Below are 26,056 nucleotides of genomic sequence, written 5' to 3' on the forward strand. Positions count from 1 at the left end.
ATCGGCTGCATTAACATAAAGGGCGGGAGGCCACCTGAGCAGTGAGGCTGCTCAGCCAACCTGAAATGGACCGTAAGTGAAACAGCTACCTATATTATTCCCATGATTGTGTCTTTTGCCGCCGTGTTATTTATGGACCACATCCAGGGGGCCGTCTGATTGGAGGAAAATAGAGCCTTTTAGGAGACATAAATTCAAGGTCTTAAAAGGGGCAATAAATAGAGAGTGCTGTGTCAAAGTCTTTGGCCATCACTAGCTTTGTCGTTTTATTTGACTAATACAATTAGCAATATTATCCCCCCCCGCAAAAAAAAAACAGGGGGTATGATGCCTCTCACAAAAAGCCAGCTCCTGCGTGAGCGCCCTTACGATGAGGTTTGTGTCAGTTCATGTTTAGGGGCTGTGGCTCTCCTTTCCCACTTGTAAATCCTGTAAAATTCCATCCACCGGATTGCATCATACTAAGAGTTTGCATGTCATCTCTTGTCTCTCTCATCCTCATTTGAACCTGTTCTCAATATGATGCATTGCAACTCGACGGCATTAAAGACCGTGGCCAAAAGCACAATCCTAAAATATTTTTAGTTCACTATTGATGGAAATTGCGCATTACTATAGTTGGCAGGGCGTAACTTTTAAGACAGCTCCTGTCTTTGGATTTCATTCGATTCTGCAGACATCCCTAATATTGTGGCCAGCGCGTGTATTACTTTTGCATGAGACCGAGGCCTGAACTTCTGCTCGCTGTGACATTGTTGTGTGCTTGAACCGTTGTCGCTGTGCAAAAGCAGTGCATATAGGACGTGTGTTCATCGTCGGCTTTTTCATTCACTGTAGAGCATCTTCATTATTACACAGAGGCAGACTTGGTGCCCACTCTGCATGCGGCAGTATGCCGTGCGGAGTAAGAAAGCTCCACCGGATTAAGAGAAGCCGCTCTATTACTCTTTATTGTTTTTTTTTTTTGGTTTTTTTTATCCAGACTAGCGGTCATTATTGGCGGACAGCAGTCTGTCGACATGTAGGCGGGAATCTTCTTAGCTGGCAGATTATATAGTACCCCTCCCGAGTCTCAATCCTCCTCCCCTTCACGTATCTTGTAGGATGTAGGCATATCAACAGGGCATTGACAGAGGGACACGTTGGAGAGCTGACTCGCAGAATGAAAGGCGCTTTGAATTGCTCGTTGCTGAGAGACAGCAAAACTGTCAGGCATGTGCTGTTGCCTGTCTTTTCACGGGAGAGGGAAGGACCCGAGCAGCCGCATGAATAGCGAGGAGGCTACCTGGGAGGCATCTCCGGGCTTGTCAGAGACAAGAAATCTCATCCACGCTGCCAAGAATTACAACTCGAGTGACGAGTAAAGCCCAAAATAGCAGTTGTCTCTGCATAATTGGAACTAATGCAAGTTGCAAAAAACAAGTGGGGTGTACAGTAAAACATGACACTTTTTGCCATTGGGCGGCTTTGCGTTTCTGACAACTTCCTGACCTTGTAGATTGCAATTATTTGCTTCCTTTCCACCTCTTGCATCCCTCCCCTAAAACCCCCTCGGATAGCCAAAGCAGCATTTAATTGTGGAGGACTGAGCCGGGGGTAAGGAGTAATCAGATGAGGACGCGGGCAGGGGGAATCACGTGGGCACACATACTGGCTAACCGGGGATTAATAACACTGGCATCTTGATTGGAGTTCAGCCGGAGCGGGAGGGTGGGATGGAGCCCGGAGTGGCGGGGATGACGAAAAGCGCAGGAAAAAAAGGGAGACGAACGGGACAGTTAGAATGACAGGAGACGATCGAGGACTGACAGTGGAGAGACAGAGAAACAGGGAGAGATGAGGGCAGCGAGTTAGAATCGTGAGAGGGAGTGGGAGGAAGAAAGAGTGGGAATTGGAGGCAGTGCAGTGCGCTGCAGAGCAAAGGGGGGGGGGGGGGGAGGTGGGGTGCGAGAGAGAGAGAGAGCGCTGTGGAGATGAGCTGTAGAGACGAGAAGCCTCTGCTGTTGAGAGCCAGTGAGACGCTGGAGGGCTGCAAGAGGAGACGCAGGTCCAAAAGAGAGGTTGAGGGACTCCAGGGACAGGAGCGGGGTGGTAAAAGGTAGAAAAAAGGAGACGGGGTGATAACATCAGAAACGGGAAACGAGGCTCGGGTGGTTTGAGAATGAGCTGCAAGCGGGAGCAAATCGGATAAAAGTTGGAGAGAAAACGGCAGGAGTGGGAAGCGAAGACGGATCGGGGAGATACTGCCAAAGTTGATGTCAAAAGTGGGAGGAGATTTATGGCAAAAGAGAAGGAAGCTCTCACTATCTCAGGAGTCCGTCCCCCCCGTGCTTCTCGTGGACATCATCCGTCAGCATGTTCTCTGACAGCAGAGCGCCGGTGGCCAAGGAGCACAGAGCCTTCAAGCCTCATGCCCCTCACTTCATCCCGTGGCTACGCAACAGCCTCAAGTCCCAGCAAAGCGCTGACCTGGGGCTCAACGGGCCCTACAAATCCAATCCCGAGCTCCACGACAACCTGGCCCTGACGGAGAGAACCAAAGGGATCGGGATTTTCTCCATCCCGGAGAAGAACAAGACGAAGAAGAGCGAGCTGCGTTGCAACGGCGTGGGAATGGCCAGGATGCTGCCCGTGGTGCTGAGGGGCCACCACATCTTGGGAAAACGGAAGGAAGGCAGTCCCGCCAAGTCTAAGCAGTCTTCAGAGGTGGAACTCGATCCCATTCGCCACACGAGCCTCGGTGGCGCTCCCACGCCTGGCTCCCCGCTCACCAAATACGGGCCTCTTGTGGGAAGTCCCTCGGTTCCTACTTCCGCTCTTCTAACTGAAGGTTCAGACTCTAAGGTTGGCGTCTGCATGGAGGAAAGCAGGGAAGATGTTTGGGACTACGCCGGCCATGTTATTCATCAGAGAGACCTGCAGTCATCTGTCTGGCTCAGCTCAAACCCTCAGGGATCATCGAAAGATGGACAGCGTGGCTTCCGATCTACTTTCAGCTACATCAGCAAGAACTGTCAGAGCCAAAGAGACCTGAGCGTGCTCAGAGAACCACCTGCGGAGGGCTCCGGGGCCCCGCTCAATGGAGTCATCTTTTCCACCGAGGTTCCTCACAGAGGTCTGGGCTTTACCACCACTCTGCGAGGTCCGGGGAAACACGGCAAGCGCATTCCAGCGTTGGGCGCGAGCCAGGCCAGGTGGCTCAGGCACAAACCAAAGAGTCAGGAGGACTCGCAGAGGACGGGGACGGACTGCAATCGAAAAACGGTTCGGAACCAGCTCAAGCGGGTGGTGGATAACCTGGAGCAGGTTCTGACTGCACTGAGGGATGTTCAACAGGAAATGAAAGAGGTAAAGATATTTTGAATCGATTCTGCAGAACTGGTTCGGTGGTTGACTCGGGGGTAATTCCTGTGTGGAGTTTGCATGTTCTCCTCGTGCTGCTGTGGCTTTTCTCCAAGTACTCCTTCCTCTCGCATGCCACAAATGTACAACAATGTCACTTTATGAAATGGAATGTAAAGAATTTAATTAAGTTTATGCATCATCATTAATCCATTGCAGTTCCTTCTGGTGTGCATGACTTAGACACTGGGGGGTCGGGATAATACAGTCGGGCACACCATCATAACCACTGTGGCTCGGTGAGCTGCAGTAATAGTAATCATTTTTTTCTCAGAGGATAAAGAATATACGCGAGTATTTTATAATGTCGGTCTATATGTATTGCTGCCCCTTTCATGTTGAAATATCAATCGTTTGAAGTGATACAAGTCAACCAGGCTAATGCTATTCATTAGCCTCTCTATGTTATTTGTTATTATGCGTTAGCATCAAGCTAATGGGCTGTAAGTAAAGTGAAAAAAAGCGGCTAAATGACAATTATTGTCTTGAGAAACTCCTAAGTCGGGTCACTTGTATTGCAGGGCGCCTCTACTCAAATCAAATGAGTTACAAGTTTGTTCACAGAACGAACAAGTTAGTCGTAAGTCAAGGCACCACTCATAGAAAAAAAGGGTGCTGTATTGCGGCCTGCAATGCTGAACTTTTTCCTCCATAAAGTAGTTCATCATTATCGTTTGAATGCGGTTATGCTACCTGTCGTGTTGAATGTGTGTCTTTTTAATTAACTGTCATGTTAAATTGGCATTGCATGTTGTTTATGGAACTGTGACTTGTGTGTGAAACAGTTTCATTGGATCTCTTTCTCCATTTTGAAAGAGTTTCCATTAACTTGAGCCACTGTTAATACCACAACATTCATGGCTGACAGCATCTCGATGTTGATGTCTGCCATCTACTGGTGAGCGGTCTTGCTACAACTTAAAAAAATGCTTTTGTGCAGAATGTGCTGCCCCAGTGACAAGCCAGCGGACCCTTAAAAGTACAAATTTATTTGTACTTTTTTTTCAAAATTATATTGATTTACCTTTATGCCCATACAAAACCGCTGCACTGAAAAAAAATGTCTATTACATATTCAAATGATATACATTAGTTTAACACGTTTTAATCATGCGTAACCACATTAAGTAAATCCAATGGAACCAATGGATTTTTTTTTTTCAGTACATGTACGTCTTTAGACATTAATATGACTTTGCATTCGCAAACCGAACGCCTTGAGCAGAATTAAATATGCATTAGAGAGTCAGCATTTGGGCTGGGTGCATCCAACACAGTCTGCAAATTATTCCCGCAACTCCACTCTTGCTCCCGCTCCCATCTCTCATCTCCGATATGTGCGGTGTTTGCTCTCAAGTCATGCATAGTTTTTTGTTTTTTTTAATGGGAATGAATGAGACGAGAGTCACGCCTCATTTACCGCATGCGTTCACCGGCTTCTTCCCGAGATGATGCGCTGTGACATTAGGCGAAGCATCCACCTGCTTCTCTGTGTTCCTCCTCCTCCTGCGCCGTCCCTTCCCTCTAAACTTTTCTTTCTTCTGGACAGATTCCGTTCGAGGCTCAGCTGGACCGCTTTTCCCCATCCATTTATTGCCGTGGCCCTCACGTTGCACATTATCCACATTTCATCCGCAAACTCGGGCATTAACCTCATCATCCGGCATCAGGGGGGAACGGTTAGCGTGTGCTTGTGTTGATATATCACTGATGAAAGAACATATCGCCTCGACAGGGGATTGGCAACCAAGCTGACGCTTCTGCGACAAAAAAATTAATTAATCCCCAATTTTCACAAAGGAGTCAACACATCAAAGACAGACAAGTCACAGAAGACTTTTTGTCGCATTTTTTCAAAGGGCCTGATCTATCATTCTCTTGCATGAACCCGGTCCCTGGGTTTGATTTAGGAACCAATTACTGGTGGAATTCTAATGATCCTGCAGCCGCTTTTAAGTTAAACCCATTTGACAGCCGCTACCAACAGTAGAGCAAAAGTTGAAAGACAATGTTTTGCTATGCCATTTAACGGATTACTGTCTTCTCATTAGCATAACAGTCATGTAGACTGACAAGAGTTAATGGAAATGATAATTCTGTACCTTGCAAATTTTTTTTTAATGGTTTGAAAAAGTGTGTGTGTGTGTGTGTGTGTTTGTGTGCACGCGTGTGCATAGCCGCTGATTTGTTTTCATTATTCCTGCAATCTGCCAAACAGGAATGGCGTCACAGAAGTCACTAAGTTGATTATTATTATTTAGGCCACAACTTCTCAATAGAATTTGGGGAATTTGTCATTGTGAACGCTTAAGCGACTGCAATTCCAAGTGTTTAGTAAATTAACAAAGCTAATTGAAGTTAGCATATTTATTCATAGCTCCTTTGGGAAATGAAAATAAAATATAAGGAAAATAAATCCTTTCTTTATTTATAATAAATCCTATCGTGTTTATTGCCACACAGATGCATTTATTGCTTGTGTTTGCTAATAAATACATGGCAAGATGACCTTAAAAAAATAATCGGATAATAAATCACAATACTGAGGGGGTAAAAATTCACACATTTTTTCCAAAGTCGTTCATCCAGACTTGATATTGTGGCTCTGATTCTTCGGCAAGCGACATGAGAGCAGTTTTTATGTACATTCGTTAAGACGTGCAGCTTGCTTACAGACGCACACATGCAGACATTTTCGGGGAAAAAGGCAGATAAAATATTTACAGAGAGAGAGAGAGAGATATGCACAACAATTCGTGTACATTGACTTAGGAAGTCAATTTCCCATAATGTGTCATTTACCTGTAAGCTGATTCTACGCAACAAACAAACTTGCTGCAATATTGACCATGTTGGTATCATTGAGACCACTCATTTGTTGTCACTCGTGCAAACTGAGGCCCAAATAGTTTGCATCTGCTTTGCCGCTCTTTGACGATATGAACGTCTCTCAGCATTAATCGGCACCCCTTGAAGAACCGTGATTGTTTATAATCAACACACTTGGGAGCAGCAGCAGCAGTAAATCAGGGTCCTGCGCTCTTTTATCTCTGGTGATTCCTGACATTATAACAAGCTGCGAGTCCATCGCCACACACACACACAAACACTCACTCTGCACTTCAAAGTAAAACTAAAAGCCTCCGCCACAAAGCTAGATAATGGGAGGGGAAAAAACAGGTCATCCTCTGACATCAGCAAGGATGGTTTTTTTTACAACATATTAAAAAAAAACAACAACAACAACAATAATAATTCTGTTCCAGCTAAGGATTTATCTGTGCACAGGTGGAGGGAAAGGTCAAACATTTTCCCCAGAGTAATTTTCTTCAATCCTCGCAACTGTCATTATTTTATTCGGTGTGAGTGTATGTGTGCCAAACAAAAACACCAGCTCCAGGACTGCCTTATATAAATATCCACCGTCCCGTTTGCGATCATTATCTTACTCGCCGTCAGTTTCTGGATTTTATGTACGTGCTTCCCAACCTTTATTGAGACAAAGCACATCTTTTACATCCGAAGGCTCTCACGTAAACACCACCAAAGAAAAATGTCACCAAAATATCTATGTTGAAATAACGACACTCTCGTCTCAATTTAATCCCGAATTGAGTTAGCCATGACCGACTCTGTTGTATGAATGGCAACAGGTATGCGTGCAGGTTAATTCTATCTTCTGCCAGCAGGTGGAAGAGCATTCAGTTTTGTCTGTCAATACAGTGGTACCTCTACTTCCCGCCGTCTCTTAACCCATTCAGCACCAGCCAATTCTGGACCATGATGAAACGGAAACGTCCAGTATGGAATCTGATGACAAGAAAATATTTGCTGCTTTTCATCAATGTAATTGTCTTTAAATAAGCAATAGTCGGTGTTTCAAGTGTGCCGAATAACAGCCGCACATTTTGGGCTTTGGGAGGATATTTTTCACCCCACAGGTTGCGTTTATGATTGAAACCTAATAATTAAAACCCTGCACTTAACGTTCTTATCCGATGAAACCATGGTCGGATCATCCAAAAGCACATTATCTGCTTAATAGCATGGATGAGCTGTGCTTAGCTGATAATTACGTGTTAGATGAAGAACATGTACGGTTCCAAAATGTGGATGTTCGGCTCCTTGTTAGAGGATGTAATGAAACATCAAATGGTTCAAAAAATGTACATTTAAAGGTTTGGAGAAAGTCAAATAAAGTTCACCCGAAAGGGATCTCGCGCACTTTTGTCCTGAAATGTTAACGAAAAGCCTAATATCTCGGACTTGCACAAATCGGTGGCGATTCGAAACAGAATTCGAGCGGGTATGGAAAAAACATCCTTGAATCCTAATTTTTGGATTCGGATCAGAACAACATATTGTTACGGTCAGACTAGAATGTAATAGGATGATCACGACGCTGAGTACATCGGTATGTGGGGAGTGCGCACGCTAACTTTGAGCTAACATGGCGGCTAATTAGCCAGTTAATGAGCATCAAATAAAATGCCACGGGGTACGGTTTACGAAGCCCACCTCGGAGGTCCATTGGTTTCGTGTCCACTTCCGTCCTCGCTCACTCCATCCCGCACGGCAACAACTGAAGGAGGTTAGCCCCAGACAGAAGTTTCCCCAGTTAGCCAGCAAGCTAGAAACCATGTAACCGGTCTGTAGGATGATCTGCACCAAACTTATCCCAAGTCACTTGCTATGGTGACCCTTGACAGGGGAAAGTTGTTTTTTCGTGTGAGAAAACGTCAGTAATAAAATGAATATTAAATACTCATTAACCCGATAACACATTTTTTGGTAGCTTTAACTCATCAGTATGGATAGTTTTTATTCCTTGTTGGACCAAAATCTTGACCCAGTGTGTTGGTTCAAAACGTCAACCCAGTGCAGTCCATTTTGGTCCCGGCGCTGGTTGTGCGATTTCACCCAATTGAAGTTACTTTTGAACCAGCGGAGAATGAATGGTTGGATGAACGTCAGGCTTTGTAAAGCACTTTGGGCACTGTATGACGTAGACAAGACGCTATTTAACACTGTGTGGTGTTGTCCAGGTAGTTCATCAGATCGACTATCTGACCTCCTGCATCGACCTGGATGAAGAAGAGCAGCACCAGTCAGCAGGAGGTGAGAGCTGCTCTTCTTCTGGCTCCAATGAAGTGACGGTGATCAGCGCCCATCCGAGGCCCTCGGTGTCAGTAGACCACAGAGGGGCCACTTTCACTCTGAGGAGAGACCATCCCTGTCGGAGGGAATCGCCTCCAGTTGACTTGCCATGCGAACTGAGCACAGAGTTGACCAGAACTATTCGGTTTGGAAGTTCTCCCCGACGTGGAGGGTTACTAACGTTGGTCAACAATCCCGATTCTTCAACTCAGCCTCCCCCCACGTTGTCCCCTCAAAGAAGCCTCCCCGTCCGGCCGCCCACCCCCGGACTCTCCCCGCTGACCGTCAACCTTCCCAAGTCTCCTCCATCATCCCCAGGAGCCTCATCCTCCGTCATGATCAGCCCCATCTCCCCCGTGTCCCCAAAATGTCATCCGACCGCCGTGCTCGGCCCATCTGTCATCATCGAGCCGCCGCGAAGCGACCACCCGGCGACCGTGCGCTTCTGTCCGTCCGCGACATCTCGACACCCATCTGCCAGCTGCCCACCCACAGACCCGGAGACGCCGGTCCACGCGGATAGAGAGAGGCGAGCGTCATCGGCGGGGCCGCCTCTGGCGGGGGCCGTCAAACTGCCATCTGGGCAAGGCCGCAGGGGCCGCAAGCCTCCGCCTTACCCTCACAACAGACTCTCAGACTGCGCAAAAACAACGCAGGATCCCCGCAAAGCTCCTCCGTACCCTGAGAAAAGAAGACTGCTCTCAACCACGGTGTGAGACTGCGGCCCCTCCAAAACCAAGTAAGTCCATTTTATTTATGTAGCACTTTTCACAGAGAGGATTTGGAAAGTGCTTCACCTAGGCTGTGTTGGTAATCACTCCCTTACCCACTATACAATGGTAGCTGAATTTGTGAGAAATCTCAAATACTCATATCTCAAATCAATTACCCCAATGAAATGAAATGCCATGAATCTGTTCCAGCTCCCCCACATTGCGCTCCTTCTGTTGTGTGTGCTTTGTCCACCAAAGTTTAATACAGACATAATGTAGACACACACACACAAAGAAGAGTTTCACAACCGACTAAGTAAGCTACAATATTAGATATATTAGTCGTATTTCACAGACGATAAATTATATATACCTGTATTTTTATATCTGCCTACTTGTGTTGCTTCACCAGTTGTGTTCAAACATCCATTGCCCCGTGAAAATTTTACTGTAATATTAAAAAAAATACTAAACCGTTTTTGCAACACTTTTTGTCACTTTTGCTCAACTTAATCGTTTCACTATTTTTTTTCCTTTTCTGCCACGCTTGAAAAGGAATGAACGATGGTCACGATTTTAATATATACCATGATGCATTGTGCTCACACAAATTATTTTTCACTTTTCTTATGTTCAACCAAACAATAACATAATTTCCAAAAGTCCTCTAAACCAGGACACAAATATACAATTACAAAATGTACAACATGCATCTCAACAACATAAAACTTATTAGTCATGGCCGGATACCGCTTTGCCTTCGAAAGAGGAATTTAGGAGTAATTGGCGGAAATCGAATTGTATGCACCTCACGTTTTCGACACTTTCATCAGACTGTCGTAATTACTCGTCAACAGTAACCGTTTCCTGCTACTCAATGCAATCCTCAACTATAACAGCAGGGGCCACAAATTATAAATAAATGAGGACTCTTTCGCAAATAAGATACATTGTCATTTTTACCATTATGCAAAAAGGTACGTTATTTTAATATTACCATAAACTCACAACACACATCACAACAGTTACATTTTTTTACAAGTATTATACTGTACAATAGAATGAAACCAAAGATCAAAACCTGTTTTTGTTGCACAAGTAAATTTGGCAGAGACAACGGATGGAGACTGTTGACATTGGTCAACAGTCCCTTAGCCAATCGGGATGCAGAACCCAATGCACTGTTTAAAAAAAAAACCTGCACAAAGAAAAAAATCTGTAAAATAGCAAAGCCGTGAAAGGTGACCCGCAATTTTCGTGAGGGTTCGCTGCCATAGTTTATGCTAATGACAATTAGCATACAATAGATGTTCAGGTACTAAAAACAATAATTTGAGGTGGTCGAATGATGATTTTTTTGGAGAGAGGTGAAGAGAAAATTGCAATAGTCAAGACCTGAGGAGACGAAAGCATGAATGATCATTTCGAGATCATTTCTACCCAACAGGAGAGTTTCAAGGCCCGGCCACAATGAGATGAGACAGACCAGGTTTCCAAGGTGACAGAACATAGACTTGGGGTGAGTAAGGAAAGAACAGCTTGTCTACAAATCTCCCTGGTACTTAGACTCAACACACACACAGCCCATCATAACATCTGTCCGGGCTAATGTTCGGGTAACAAGAGCCCCTGTGCAGATGCTCGCTTTGTACCCACAGATTGCACTTTTTGGGCTTGATGATCCCAAATTGTGGCCGCCAAATTGTATGTTCACTCAAGCAGATTGACGGCTATTTTATTTTTTATTTTTTTTGTGCGCTAGTTGTTTGACGCTTGATGTTCTATGATTGTGGCACAGGGTGTAAAAGCTGATGATTTTCAGAATTTTAGAGAGCACCGTGAGTGCAAAAAGTTTAAAGTGCTGGAATTGGAAGTGTCTTGGGAAAAGGCAAATAATGCGAGTTACACGAAATAAATCTGTTAATTTGATGATTGTGGGTCAGGCCAGCAAATGCATAAAAGGCATGTTTTGTTTGATTTAACTCATCCTGATTGCGTGGGAATTAGATGTGTTTATCCTGCGTAACGCTGACAGCACACCTTGAGCACTTGGATTATTCAGAAGATCCAAAAATGCATTGCTGAATAGACGATATGTCGCAATATATATACTGTATATATATTTTTTGGGCACTTCAACAAATGTTTACATGTACACATATGGACAACGGCTATCTCCTGTCATCTCTCGTTTTTGGCTACGCCTCCTCCCCGCCACAAAAACGGCAGCCATCCGTAAGCAGCGGTGCCAGTTTGCATTACTTTTTAAATACAATTGTACCTCTATTTACGAAATGAATTGGTTCTGGAAGAAATTTCTTCAGTAGAAAATTTTGTAGTAAAGACGCATTTTCCATTTAAATGCCCTAATTCGTTCCATTCGACCGACTGGTGAACACTTTTTCACATTTACGTAAAACGATCGGGACACCTCATGGTGAATGATGAGGACGCTGCATCGACACATATCTGTCTACATACATAGACACATAGGGCAAAAGTCCCTCTTAGCCAATGGGATGCCAGGATGATGCTCGGTCATAGCCAATGGCAGAGCAGCGATAAGAATGTTGCGTTCGGGATACTCGGTGCTGCGAGTAGCAGCCAGTACTGTATTTTTACCTTTCATATCTTGAAACTTCATTTGTAACAAGAGGAAATATTTTCCTACCGAGACATTTCGTAACTTGAAAATTTCGTATAAAGAGATGTTCGGAAGTAGAGGTACCATTGCACTGCTTTCCAAAGGCGGCGCGTACGTTAATTTTTCCAAATGGCCGGGGCAAGCAACAACTCTTGAGCGCATGATCACCTTGGGAGTTTCAGAAACGCTACTCGGCATTGGAATATAATGGGAACTAATTGCAGCTCAGACTACTTTGGCTCAGCGGTGCACAAAAGTACATGCAGCAGAGGGGCAGAGAAGTGACAAATGGTATCCAGGCCAGAAAAGACTAGAGCAGCGTCTAGCAGCTCTGAGCTGACAGGGTCAGCGTACTCTCGACAGGGGGCAGCTGGCCATTGGTTGAGTCCTTCAAAGACCCCTGGTGTTCGAAAAATCCTATTGCCTTTGCTGCCTATGGTTTGACTGACCCAGGCCGCAGTCTCCATCTGTTCCCTTTTAAGTATCAGGAGATGCAAAATAGAGGGGGGAGAAGTAGTGGGCAGGTGTGTGTGTGTGTGTGTGTGTGTGAGAGCAGTCTGTGGAATGCACTCCTGATTGACTACAGCACAGCAAAGCCATGTTTTATTCATTAAGGTTGCTCATTGCTCACACCCGAGGTGTTTATGTAGTTTATTTCGAGCAGGTTCTTTAAAAAAAAAAAAAAGATTAAATTGCTTGGTGACTTTCGAATCACTTAAGCCAAAATCCTGTTTGATCATGGTGAAGAAGGTAAGTTGATTTGCCAAGGACAAAACATGAGCAGGGCTTTATAGTTTGGTCTAAAAAGGAAAATAAAACAACAGTATAATCTGAAAAAAAAACATTTGGTGAATTCAAAGTACCGGTATATGAAAGTGATCTATTATGAATGGTTGTCATCTGCTGTGGGGTTTTATTCAATTTAATTAGGAATTTTCAAATATTATTCATTCATTCAAAAAAGACATGGTTTAGCAAAATGGGAAAAAAATGACTCAGGATGGCTGGCTCAAAATGATTATATAACACAATCAAATCAATCCATCCGTTTTTCTGGGGCACTTGTCCTCATTAAAAGGCACATACCTACTTATGGACAGTTGAGAGTCTTGAATGCGCCAAACGTATGTTTTTTGGATTGTGGGAGTAACCGCACATAAGCATTGGGAGGACATGTAAACTCCGCACAGGTTCAAGATTCCAACCTGGGATCTCTCAATTGTGAATCACATTGAATACAATACACACGTGACAAAGATACCATTTTAATGTTACGCCCAAATTGATGAAATCCTCAAAGCGTGCACAGATTAGGGGACATGGAAGCGAAATACTGTTTATAGGTACTATAATCGTGATTATGTATGTCGGCAGGCGGCAGAAGAAGCCATGTTGAACTTTCGGATTACTTTGTAGGTATTTATACGGTTGAATTCATTCAAATGCAATTTTCATCCTTGTTTTGGAAAATAAATACAAAGTCTTAAGCACAGTCAAATTCTGTGTTCCTCCGCATATTCAGGAAATGCACCTATTTGCTGTTTACGTGCTCGGGCCCTTTTAAAAATATATATTTGGCACCATCTCGAAGCATGTTGACGCGATGCAACTATATTTAAGTGTGGGAGGGTCTTAATTTAGTCAGGGAATTGCTGTCTTGTGGCACGTATAAGCTATTAACATTTTTAAGGACGTCAATTACATGCAGGTTTTTGTAGCAGGAATTGGTCTTCGACTACCCCCGCGCACACATGGTTTCATTCGACGAGATTTTAGTTGACCGCTAAATTGTCCAACTTTGGGGGCATTTTATTTCAGATGCTCCGTTTGAGGCAAATGAGTAGAACGGAGAACGTCTTTATTTTGGCATTTTTAGTGCGACCAATCTGCCACGTCGACCTTTGACTCGAAACTCCAAAGTCAAGTTGAGCTCATCAAAAGTGGAACATGAAAGTATTTAACAACATCTCATGACAGCCTTTATCAGATGGCCGACGAGATATTTTGGAGGGAGCAGCAGAGAGGCGGACCAGCTGGCAAACAAAGTTGTGTCTGCCCAGCAGCAACATCATGAGTGGACTTTTATAGCACGCCATCACAATCTGCCCCTCTTCTTGCCAACGTGGAGTGTATTTAGAACCAAAAAAAAAAAAAGATTTTTATATTCTGTTCATGGAGGGGGATGGGTGGGGGGTGTGGACGGGAATTTTAGAAGTGCAAAAGAGTGGTGATGTCAACATAAAGGCTGCCTGGAGTGTCATAAAGAGGACACGAGTGAAGTGATACCGAGATACAGAGCATCAGGAAGGCTTTGATGCTTTTATTACAGAGAGGATGCCTCGTGGGTGCCAGTGACTGTAGTCAACATCAACTGGTCAAGTGTTTCGGTCAATGTGACTTTTTTAAAAATATATTTTAACAGCTTTGGGGGAGGGGGGATAGGGAGGGGCAATGGAGACGAACTGCTATCTCTACGCTTAACATGAAATGAATTAATCCCTCCCGACGCTTCTACATAATGTATATGCATGAGACCACAAAGATCAGCGTCGTATACGTTCCCATATGTGCTTGCAGGATTTAGTCCATCCCTGCAAAGCCTTTCCCGCATGAAACGAAGAGGCAACAATGAAAGCCCTTTATCTCATGGGGAAAAAAAACATGTACCCCGGGACGATACATGCTAATGGAACAAATACATTTAGAAACATTGATTTGAACAGAGTCGTGTTTGCTGGGCAACTGTCTCGCGCTGTTGCATCAGGGCAGAGATGAAATGAAGAATTGTGTGTAAAAATTGGTTTATCTTGCAAATGATAAGAAGCGTAAAAGATATGACAGTGAGACACCATTTACATCGAAAATGTCATTCACACCAAGTTGAACTGGAACCATGTTTGGCAACCTTTATTGAGCCGAGGCGTGTATTTTACATCCGAAAAAATCTCACAGCATTGCAACAAACAGACACAAAAGTGGAAACATTAAACGAATGATCTACTCATCTCAATTTGCTTACGCATGTGCTTACGTAGTGTGAAATCTGCGCTTGTTTAATTGAACATGATGCTATTATTCTGTTGGATCAGAAGCAGGTTAACTCATTCACTCCCAACGACGTTTTTAAGCGTCTTTTCACACGTGGTCCAGAATTAGCTGGTACCGAATGAGCTAATTGTACCTTCTGCCATCTAGTAGAAGATTCCTTGTTTATTTATTTATCTATTTATTTTTTGGGGCAGCTTGCAGCACATATCCAATATTTCAACCAATTAGGTCAAATTGGATAATTTCCTGCAAGGCTGATAATCTCACGCCACACGAATACAGTGCAATGCATCAGTGTTGGGTGAGAGATCACACAGGTGAGCTGCCCCGTCACGCAATTTGGTCAATAAATATTGAATTTCTGACAAAAAATGTATCTTCGTTCATCTCTCTCTGCCAGGGTGACAAGCAGAACAAACAAATGCTGTTTCATAATAGATGACGATTCAGCTTTGTGTGCCACTTTATTTTTACGGCGTGCCGTGAGATGCAAAATATGTTTCACGGGCTCAACAGAGGTTGGGGAAATGCTGGATGAGGCTACATTGCGAGAGAGCGATTTGGGAATCGCTAATCTAGTCAGCATCAAAATTCGGAACATTTTTCTCGTCTTGACTGAAAAATGGATCAATGGATCAAAAAGCTTTTCAAAGCTGATTAGTTTCGACTGTCAAAACAAATCAGGAAGATGACGCCCCCACACCCCCTCCCGTCTTTGGACTCAAACAGCAAAGTGTGAACATCAAAAACTCACAAAATATTTTTGAGCATGTGAACGTGCAACAACACCCATCACAGCAATAATTTGGCGAGGTGTGCATCCATTTTGCACAGGAAGGACAAACTCAAGAGTTTGGATTAATTGTCAGAACTCACACCAACCAACCGATCAACGTGCGAGGAATACCAACTCCAAAAACACAAGAATTTTCTGTGACAGCTTGAATTTATTGAATCGGGGTTATCAAGTTGTTGGGGAAAAAAATCATCTTTGTACAAAATGCAGTGACATCTTATTGACTTGTGTTTTCCTAGCCATCACTAAGACACGGTTTACATCCTGTTGGGACCACCGAGGAACGCTTGGCAAAAAAAAAAAAAAAATCCCTCCTAAAACCGTTTCCTCAACCTACATGGGCCGCCACGAGAAGTGATACAGCAAAGCAAACAAGGTATGAACATCACAACTTCTGTAGTTTGTCTTTTATTTGAATTCATCAGAGAATTAGGAATTAGGGAAATGTTGCCTCCGTTGAATAGAAACATCAGATTTAAGAAAAAGACAGGTGTCTTGCTTCAGGACAAACAGCACCCAAAAATATTAGAGGAGAGGAAAAGAAGGTGTTTTCTACAGCTTACATGTGGAATCTTTTTATTCATCGGAGAGGAATTGAGAATTATGGAAGCGTTTCATTTGGGGGCTCGAACCAACAGATTTGGGTAAATAATAGCATCTTGCTTCGGAACAGCACCAAAATCGTCGTTTTTCTAAATGTTTAAAATTAAGTTCACGTTAAAGAAATGTTGAAAAGACACCCGTTTCAGAAAAAGTCGTTACCGTTCTAAAAATACCCGCTGACCAAAATCAACCCTTCACGTCACCTACCCCGCCCCCCCCTCTCGCCCCAAAATAAAATATCACACAAGTAGTGATTTGTGAAATGAGTTGGAAGTACTATTGAAGAAAATGTTTGTGAATATGATGTGATGATACTGAGGATTATAGTACAACTGGGGGCTTTTTCAGTCCAGTCCTGAGAGGCCCATATGACAATTATGAAAAAACAAACAAACCCCGATTAGATGATTGTGATGATTTGAATTGCACGTCAGTGATTCCAAATGGAATAGCCCCACACATTATGCTGCAAAAAGTTAATAAATGACAGAAGAATGGTCCTTTAAAGTAAAAACATCATACAGTGAACTTAAAAAGGATCTTGTTAAGATATCTTGTATTTGTCCCACACTGGGGAAATTTACAGCCTCCAGCAGCAAGAATGTGGGTAGAAAAAAGAAAAAAGATAAAACAAACAAACACAGTTGATGGTATTTATCACCGGGAGGGGCAAATGCTTGCCCACTTGTATTGTGGTGATCCTCCTCAGTCACTCAACCATTTTTCCAAAAACCCAAGACCATTGACAAATGAGCTTAAAGTCAAGGACGCCTGCCGCGGCTTCCGAGCGCCAGCCGCTCACAGCTCGACGTGTCTCGTGCGTCCGACCGCCATCACCTTGGATAGTTGAGCCTTGAACTTGCCTTCAGTGTGAGTCACTGCGGGGTCACAAATGAAGAGGAGATCATTGATGAGGGCAAACACGACGCGCCCTTTGGTGTTCAATTTGAGATGGTTTTTATGGATATGTTCTTTAATTAAAATGTGAAAAATACTCATTTACACGTCGCATCACATTTTCTAGTACACCGACCTCTCAGGCCACCCCACCAAGCCCCGCCTCCTAAGCTAACACGCATACGCTATATGTTCTGTACTTTCTTCAATTTATTGAAACATATTTCTAAGGTGTTTTTTAAAGGGGAAGTGAGTCCAAAATGTTCTGCACAGTAATGTGTTCTACACGCCACCGCCATTATAAACGACATTCTGATTCGGGTTGCGTTTGTGGAAAATCAATTGAGCAGCAAAATCCACCTGTTTTTATTCATCTCACGGTTTGGCCATTTTGCCATTTGCTCTCAAGTGAAAATAGCACGACAGTGCCTAAGTGGTGTCGTTTTTTTCAGTCGACAACGAGTGGCAAAATGGTTGAATCCCTCTTCCTGCTGAGATGCATAAAATTGAGTGGATTTTGCTGACTAATTCATATTGTACAATTACAATATTAATCAAAATCCAGCGTTTTGTGTCCATTTTAATACTGTTCATTTATTACAGTAGTTCAATTCAAAAAGTGAAACGTATACAGATTTATGAAACACATTGAGAGTACCTTTCACAAGGCCAGGTCCAAGAATTTAAAATATTCCAATTTCTTGAGTGGGTTAAACTCGTCTAAGTGCTAATCATTTGAAATTGTGTGTGTGTGTGTTTAGTAATTGTACACTACCGATTTCACTTTTTCAACTACTGAAATCCTAATTTATTGATATGTACGCGTGGTGTTGGAAGTTTAACACTCCCATATGTATGTGCCAATTACAGAGTGATGCACGGATGCAGACCGTACTCATTGACCACAGTTGTAATGTGGCTACGTGCTCTCCGTTTTGGCAAACACACAAGGATAACCGTTCAATGTCAGAGATGACAAACGCCAAATCATTCCTTCCCCGGAGAAGCTACAAGTATGTCAACTGAGTCTAAGAGTGACTCAAGAGTGCTACCTTTTGGAGAATCTACTACAGCACTAAGTAACCTTATGTATTTAAGTAACCTAAGTAACCTTATGAAAACCAAGCACCGTCTCTAATTTATTTATGTCCGTGACCCACCAGTTGAGATTGACTGCATTCGACGCATTTAATTATCTGCTGAAGTGCAGCCATCCTCAGACAGACCAAAAATTGGATCATTCTCAGGTCCGGATGGTTGTTGGTTTTAATTAATTGACATTCTGGACAGCAAACGAGCCAAAAATGTTGATTAAAGTGAATTCTAATGTAGTCTGCTCACATGAGAGATGGGAGTGACCTCAACGCAACAAGCACTGGGAGATGATTAAAGCTCACCTGCAGACTCCCCGATGGTGTATTCCTCTGAATTAAGCTCCACATCACGCTGTCCTGCTGCCATTGCCACTTGCGACTGGAAATACAAGCGTGCACACACACACACACACACAAATATGAAGGAAAGAATAGGAAAAAGAGGTTGAAGACTTGACAACAAGATCAAGGGGATGCTGCATGGGGCTTTTGTGTCCTCATTTAGTCATTTATTTTTTTGTATATTTGTGTGTCTGTTTGTGAAGCAGGTGGAGGGAGTGCCAAGAGAACATCCTTAATGTTGGAAGGAGGCGTGGCCACAACAATCGCTCAGGAAGACAGTCCAAACACAACCTGCCCTACATGAAACCAAAATAAAAGTTTTCACCTTTTATTTTTTTGCCTCCCTCTTCTCTCCTCTGTCTGATGTCATGTTTTTGTTTGGGATGTGTAGTGGCTACAAGCCCAAAGTAGATAAAATAAGTTTCCATGGAGACAAATGGTGGAAAATAAATTGCAAAATGAAACAATAAATTGAAGGGAAAGTAAAAAAAAAAAAGTTGTGGTGATATTGTGCGTCATTCCATTTGGCTCAGCAATGTTGACGACAACCCATTAGAAGTTGACCAGTACGAAAAATAGTGTGGTTTACAAATAGTGCATCTCTGGTTACGAATACAATCTGTTTACCTGGATATCATTTCCCATATTTTACGGTCCACAATAAAGACAGCAGAAAATGTCTTGCTGTGTTTAAATGAAAAAAATAAATAAATAAAAAACACAGTCTGGCTCCAACGATCAACCGTACAATCAAAAGGACTTACTGAACCAAGGTACATAATTTGCATGAGTAAAATCTCACAGCACACCACCAAAGAAAAATGTCACAAAAACTATTTGGGATAGTCCGCCAATCAGTGTCATTTGCGTCCTCAGGAAAGAAAATGTGTAAAGGCATGATAAAATCAACTGCTAAAATCTCAGCAAAGTCTAAAAAAAACCTAAAAAAAGAAAAACAACACACACGTAACAAATAACACAAACCTGGCCATCCAACAACAATGCAGTGGACGTGTAGTCCGAGCACTGATTGCAATAAAATTTGTCATGTCATAATAAAGTCACTAGTGGATAAGCTCCAGATGATTTTTATTACCGGGTACCCCATTTCACGGGCAGCTCACAAAACATGCATTTGTGTCGTTATACACCTGATGACTGGACAGGTATTCCGCACACCAAAATGTGTACATAAGTAAGGAGAAAAGTCACTTTTCCACAAAACGTCTCACTGGCAGTGTTAATGAAAACTGAGCATGACTATCTTGTATTGCATCTCATGACATTTGTGCAGGTGGGCAGTGACTCCGTGCGCTTGCAAGAAGCAGTGTGCATGTCCAAATTGGCGGGTGTGGGGGGAAACAAAAAGGCACTTTTTATTCAAGATATTGTCAGCTCAGCTATATGAAAGGCAAACTTAGGCAAGTGTAGGGCGCAGACATCCTGAGCCTTGTACTGCCAAGCTGGAGGCATCCTTATTTACGGACTACACCAAGGCATGTTTTGAAAAGTTTGTTCTCTCTGCCGCTTTGCTTTGATTATGTGACATTTGTGCCGACTCTGTACTTTCCAAACCTCCTCGAGAGTGCAGGGAAACACTTTGATCAGCACAGTGACAGGGGCAGTGAGGTTGTGGGTGCATACAGAGAACATCCGAGGTAATAGCAAGTCATTAGGTACTTACACCCTAATTTTGTTGGTCGTTTTGTTGGATGTACAGTTTAGCAGGACCTAACAGTCATAGCTTCTGACAAGTCAAAATTCTTTCATTGACTTTATGGGCTCTTGCTAATTCCAAGAGGGTGTGGGAAAGTGTGCTATAATTCGGAGGATTCATGTTTGTGAAAATGAAAAGACAACCATGATGACACAAAGTGGTTTGTTCATACTTACGAATGCATTTGCATATTCAACTTTGGCTCCCTTCATCTCCATTTTGAACGAGGTGAAAAACAAGTATGATTTCCCTGTGGGCCTTTGCAGACAAAACAAACAAAATCATTAGTTGTCATGCATATTAATTAATTTGCATACATTCATTCCTGTAACTTGGGATGGACATTGTAGCCGATTAATTGATCATTATTTGGTCGCCGGTGTGGAATTGTATGGTGATGAATCATGCCCTGAGGCAATTGAAGCAAAATGGAGTTGTTAATACACTCTTGGAGAACAAAAGAAAAATGACATGGTGTCGCTAAGGCGTGGTGTAGGCCTTACACCTCCAACAATTCAATTTCTTATAGTCCAATATCGTTTTTTGTTTTATAAATGAGTTGCCCAATCGGATGCCGGTAAGATGGCGTTGTCCGTATTGACCGATGACAAGCTCTGTACTATCAGCGATCGCCTGGCACAATGCAAATACAATAGAAATTTTAAAAAACTACAAAACACGCACGTCGCCGACCTGTAATATTGTGAGCAACGTTGCTATATGTGTATTTCCCCTGTTGAGAAATCCAATGTAGTGACATGTAATCACAAGACATGCGGTCGAATTTGTGTTTCAGTAGCAACATTTCAAATGCAGTCAAGACGAAATTGCACAAAGTTATGTGCAAGCACACGCTGCAGACAGACGAACCTAGGATGATAAACAATGGAGTTGCCATCATTCTTGCTATGCCAAATTACAGCTGCAAGTGTTGTAAAAGCGCTAGATGAATGAAGATATATTGCATTCAACTGGCAAGCAGCATGTTTTAGCAGGTGCAAAAACGTGGAAATACTTCAAGCCACATCATCAGTACAGGTATGTATAGTTTTCAGTTGTCATTAGTAGCATGTGTTTTCAGTGTTTAGGATCATCAAAAATATTCAAGAATGAAAAAAAAACCCTGCAAATTTACTGGTCACACATTTGGTCAAAAATGTAGTTGCAATGTCTTATATTTTAGGGGGAAACTGGCACCATTTGGGGGACTGAACCTTGTACAACATTTGCATGTACAAAAAATAACAATTGGAGTGATGCACATTTTCATCAGTGTGTTTGCATGGGCATGTGAGGACAAATGGGATTACTGCCACCTACAGGACTAACGCTGTGTGCTACTCATGCGAACTTTTCCAGTTACTGTACTGATATGGTGGGTCGTGTGCATGCTTCCGCATGTTGGTATCACCTCCACACAGAGCAGGAAAAAAGCCGGTTGTCTTCATCAAGGCCCACACTCATGAGCCATTTCTAGAAACAGAGAACGACAGAGGTCAGCACTACCAAGAGCTGCAATTTTGTGTGCGTGTGTATGGGGGTGGAGGTTTTGTGAAACTAACCTCATTGGTTCCTCCTTGTGCACTGAATGAGAATGAGCATTCATACTCTCCCTGAAAAAAAAAGCAGAATGTTGACACACCTTCGGCTATATTCCATCAACTATGTCTTCTCGCCATTCATGTTCAGTTCATAACTGCTAAGTGCCGCTGAAGCTGCAAATTCATTGGGATCACTAGTTCATACATTTATACATTTTCAGATAGCGGCATGATCGTTTCACTCTTGATGGGTGGTCAGGCCCTCCGGAGACACAACAAATTTTGTAAAAAACATGGCCCTTCTATTTTTATTTGCTCTCAGTGCGCGTGATCAGTTGGCACGGCACTGATGTCGGACAGCAAATTCATTGGTATCACATTAGAGTATTTATCTAGCAAATGTGCAAATCTATCATCTCATTTAAACTATGTTACTCAATAAAAAATGAATTATTAAAACGAAATCAATTGCACAACAGTTCAACTTGAATTCATGCTGCTCTACAACAACTAACGCACTTTTAAGCAATGCAATTATCAGTGCAACGATCCTGATAATCAGGGCTGTCACTATAGAATTTTTAGAATCAATTATTCCTTTGATTTATTAATTAAATAATGCAAAAAATGCACTAACGTGTATTACGAAATATTTATTTTCGCAATTAATGTTAGATTAGAAAGAAAAGATACTGTCCCAAAAAACCTGTACAAAATGAATTCTTGTCGGTTTCTTTATCAGCAGTTTTGTTCCGTCCTTGAAGGGTAATTTTTATGCAAGAGAGCCCTTTGCACTCGGGAAAAAATATAATACGATTATTTTGTTTGCTTCAGACCCTTTGTTACCGAATTAGCATAGGGGCTCTTTTATACATGCATTGAAAAATGTACAATCAAAGTGAAATATAATATATAATAGCATGTACTTTGCACGTATGTAATATTAACATCTGCGTGGTTTGGAAGTGCGTTATCCTATGAATGGCGCCTTTGTAGCCGCCAGCAACGTGTCCGTCGTTCATTTGCTGTGCCGTCATCAATACGCGACATAATTTAGTTTGATGCCCCCTTTGAAATGGAAACTATGACACTTGGGCTAATTAATGCCGACATTAAAGCGTTCAAATTAAAAGTGAAGAAAACATCCACTGAAGCGCTTGGTGGGCGCTTTAGCCTCAGAAAATTAATTAAAGCATCATGCAGAAAGCTAGCCAATGTTTATGCGCATCGATACAACGGAGGTCCGTCCTTTCTCGAAAGCAGACAGTGGCTCCTGTCGTTTGACAGTGATAACACAGGTAAACTGATATCGTTTTAAAATGACATTTGAACAATAAGCAACATTACAGGAAATTGTTTTAAGCAAATGCGAGCTGGGTGACTGAGTCGTTCTTACATGAAAATACATACAATTGATTCGGTGAAGGTGTACATCGTCCCTCCCGGTCTCACGTCAAACTCCACCGTTTTCGTTTGTTCGTCTGAAGCATGAGCCCGATACTCAGACAGAAGCACCACGAATAGAAGACAAGCTCTCAGGTGAGCAATACGAAACTTCTTTGTGGTTGCCATTCTTGTATGTGTGTGTAGTCAAAGTAACTGTGGCGATGGAGAGACGAGTTTGTCCATGATATGCGTGGCTTCTTCTACTGTTTCTCGTTTACTACTGTCAAACTGTTTTTTTTTCTGCTCATGGTCGCCACCCATTGATTGCTACTGTGAACCGCGAGTGTCTTTTTTCAGCTCCTTTACCAACATTTGACACAATTAAAAATGTTTTGTTAACAACCCTGCAAAATTTGAATGATTAAAAAAAACTACATAAAAAGCTTTAAAATCACGAAAAGAACCAAGTCTTTGCCTCCATTCTGAAATGCTACTTCGTTCAGCATCTCTTTCTCATGCCAATTGCACCGGATTGCCACTGGTGTGAATCAAGTGAATATAGTGGGGCATAGATGTACTGCAAGATGCCCAAGTTTGTCACCGGGCGAAACGCAGTTTGTGCACCTTGGCTGTCATCAGGCACATTTACACAACAATTCAAACCCACATTCACGCATATAGACAGTCTTCGATGAGCCTGACATGCATGTCTGCGGAATCTAAAGGGAAGCCTGAGTCCCAGCAGAAAACCCACGCAAGCGCAAGGAAAACGTGCAAACTCAACAGAGGAAGGCCACAGGCGAATTGTGAACCCGAAACCTCAGAACTGTTAGGCAGACGTGCTGACCCCTCGGTCACTGTCTGTGAATAACATATGCCTACAAACAAGACTATAACTTATGGCAACTTATATATAATATGTTTGCTGTACGAATACTGCACCCGCATCTTTGCACAGTAAAGCAAAACAGCAGGCAAAAATAGACACTGTCTTGTCACTGTTACTACATGTCGCCATGTGTGTGTATGTTTACACACATGTCTATGGAGCCATAAAACATCCTCCCAGCAACGTGTGACAGATGAACATATGTCTGCCCAAATCGACAAACCTCAACATTGTCTGACAGCCATTTGTGAAGGCTGTGAACACAACAGGAACATTAAAAATAAAAGTGTCTGTACAGTAAGTCGCCTTCCCTTGTTTGTCCTCCTCAAATGTTCAATGGGTTCCTCGCTGTCCTACCACAACTCACAGGATCAAAATATGACAGTAACAGCATTAAAAAAAAAAGAGCCATCAATGAGCAGGCATCTACCAAGAGTGTGGAACTTATAAACTAAAAGAAAATAAGTTAAAAGTTAACACTTGCTACTTTTTAAAAAGATTGTGATTATTTTCACACTTTTAAAAAATGCTCTTTTGTTTTAAACAGGGCCACAGTTGCTGATACAGCTTTACAATTTATTTCCCCGTCTATAATGCAATTGCGATTTAATGTATGATTTTTTTTAAGGTCTTCTCCTCATGTATTTTTTAATAAGCACAAGCAATAAATTAATCTGTATTATGATAAGCAATACAGTGTCGTGTTTATTGTTCATAAATGTTTTGGTCAAAATAAAAGCACTGCGCTCGGATATGTTCCCCTAAATTTTGTTTTTTGTTTTGCTGTGTTTTTCTCACAGGCTCGTGGAGAAAACGACGAGGTCAGTGGGCACACGTTCTTCTATTTTAAACAGGGAACAACATGCCGGGCCACTGACATGAACGAGTGCCGCATGCGAATGGTTTCCTCTCGCAGGATGTCGGAGGCAGAGAAACATATTTGTTCATTCGCTCCACACTCACCCGAACACTAACTTCTTCTCCTGACTGCAAACAAACCATTTGGGATAGGCAAACACATGCAGTGCTTTCAGACAGAGCAACTGAGCATTTCACTAATGACGCTCATTTCCCAGACTTTGAGCACACACTGGGGATGTGAAAGAAATGTCAGCATGTCTGTGTGGTTATGTGTCAGCACAAGTACATTCAGCTACTTAAATAGTTGTAAACAGCACCAGAGGAAGGAAACTTCTCATTTACAGTCTTGACTTAACCAACCATCCATCTTCGATATCACTTATCTTCACAAAGGCTGACTCCCAGCACAGGTTGCAGAGCAGTTGAAGGGCGCATTTCGACAAACAGCTATTCGTACTGTACTTACATTTACACCCATGGACAATTTGGAGAAAAGCCAGACATGCGTGGGCGGGAGTAAATAATTTAATGTTTCCATGTTTTAATTATCATATACATCAGGGATGGGCAAGTTAAATGCTGGACGGGGCTACAAAGGAAACATTCATTCATTCATTTTCCGATCCTCTTTATCCTCACGGTCACGGGTGGTGCTGGAGCCTATCCCAGCTGTCTTCGGGCACTAGGCGGGGGACACCCTGAACTGGTTGCCAGCCAATCGCAGGGCACACTGTCACGTTGAGCCCAAAGCGACAGAATAATCACTTCGTGCACAACTACTAGAGGTAAGTGGATCCCCGAAATAGCAGACACAGAAAAGGAATTTTGTCATAAAAAAGGAGATTTATTATAACACAAAATCCCCGTCTAAACGGACAACAGAAAACGCTGGGTCAAAGAGGGCCAGGAAATAACGAGGCAACAGAAAACGCTTGCGAAACAAAAACAGCAAGGAGAAAGTTCTTA

General features: G+C 42.7%; 2 protein-coding genes across 4 annotated transcripts; one reads left to right on the forward strand and one right to left on the reverse strand.

Annotated features, from left to right (window-relative positions):
• On the forward strand, positions 1-16,044 carry LOC127605851 (nuclear envelope pore membrane protein POM 121). 2 transcript variants are annotated; one of them, XR_007963675.1, is made up of 4 exons: positions 2-3,348; positions 8,448-9,298; positions 10,720-10,791; positions 16,000-16,044. XR_007963675.1 is itself a non-coding variant. In XM_052073667.1 (3 exons), the coding sequence occupies exons 1-2, from the start codon at positions 2,356-2,358 to the stop codon at positions 9,273-9,275; spliced, it is 1,821 nt and encodes a 606-aa protein (XP_051929627.1). In that variant the 5' UTR covers positions 1-2,355; the 3' UTR covers positions 9,276-9,298; positions 16,000-16,044. The 2 variants fall into 2 exon arrangements, 1 of the variants encoding a protein (XP_051929627.1); XM_052073667.1 differs by lacking the exon at positions 10,720-10,791 and having other exon boundaries at positions 1-3,348.
• mydgf (myeloid-derived growth factor) lies at positions 15,892-23,620 on the reverse strand. 2 transcript variants are annotated; one of them, XM_052073696.1, is made up of 7 exons: positions 23,365-23,620; positions 21,976-22,026; positions 21,825-21,886; positions 20,590-20,671; positions 18,658-18,733; positions 17,004-17,241; positions 15,892-16,903 (listed from the first exon to the last, which is right to left on the reverse strand). In XM_052073696.1, the coding sequence occupies exons 1-6, from the start codon at positions 23,524-23,526 to the stop codon at positions 17,162-17,164; spliced, it is 513 nt and encodes a 170-aa protein (XP_051929656.1). In that variant the 5' UTR covers positions 23,527-23,620; the 3' UTR covers positions 15,892-16,903; positions 17,004-17,161. The 2 variants fall into 2 exon arrangements, with proteins under 2 accessions (XP_051929656.1, XP_051929657.1); XM_052073697.1 differs by having other exon boundaries at positions 17,004-17,233; positions 18,653-18,733.
• Between the last annotated feature and the right edge of the window lie 2,436 nt (positions 23,621-26,056).

Source organism: Hippocampus zosterae, chromosome 8 (assembly GCF_025434085.1).
Source record: "Hippocampus zosterae strain Florida chromosome 8, ASM2543408v3, whole genome shotgun sequence".
NCBI lineage: Eukaryota > Metazoa > Chordata > Actinopteri > Syngnathiformes > Syngnathidae > Hippocampus > Hippocampus zosterae.

Excerpts from the sequence above, each read along its gene's own strand:
- LOC127605851 (XM_052073667.1), top strand. The coding sequence starts at position 2,356 with ATGTTCTCTGACAGCAGAGCGCCGGTGGCCAAGGAGCACAGAGCCTTC. Across the intron at positions 3,349-8,447 it reads TTCAACAGGAAATGAAAGAG|GTAGTTCATCAGATCGACTA; the intron begins GTAAAGATATTT and ends GGTGTTGTCCAG.
- mydgf (XM_052073696.1), bottom strand. The coding sequence starts at position 23,526 with ATGGCAACCACAAAGAAGTTTCGTATTGCTCACCTGAGAGCTTGTCTT. Across the intron at positions 22,027-23,364 it reads ACACCTTCACCGAATCAATT|GGAGAGTATGAATGCTCATT; the intron begins GTATGTATTTTC and ends TTTTTTTTTCAG. Across the intron at positions 21,887-21,975 it reads CACAAGGAGGAACCAATGAG|AAATGGCTCATGAGTGTGGG; the intron begins GTTAGTTTCACA and ends CTCTGTTTCTAG.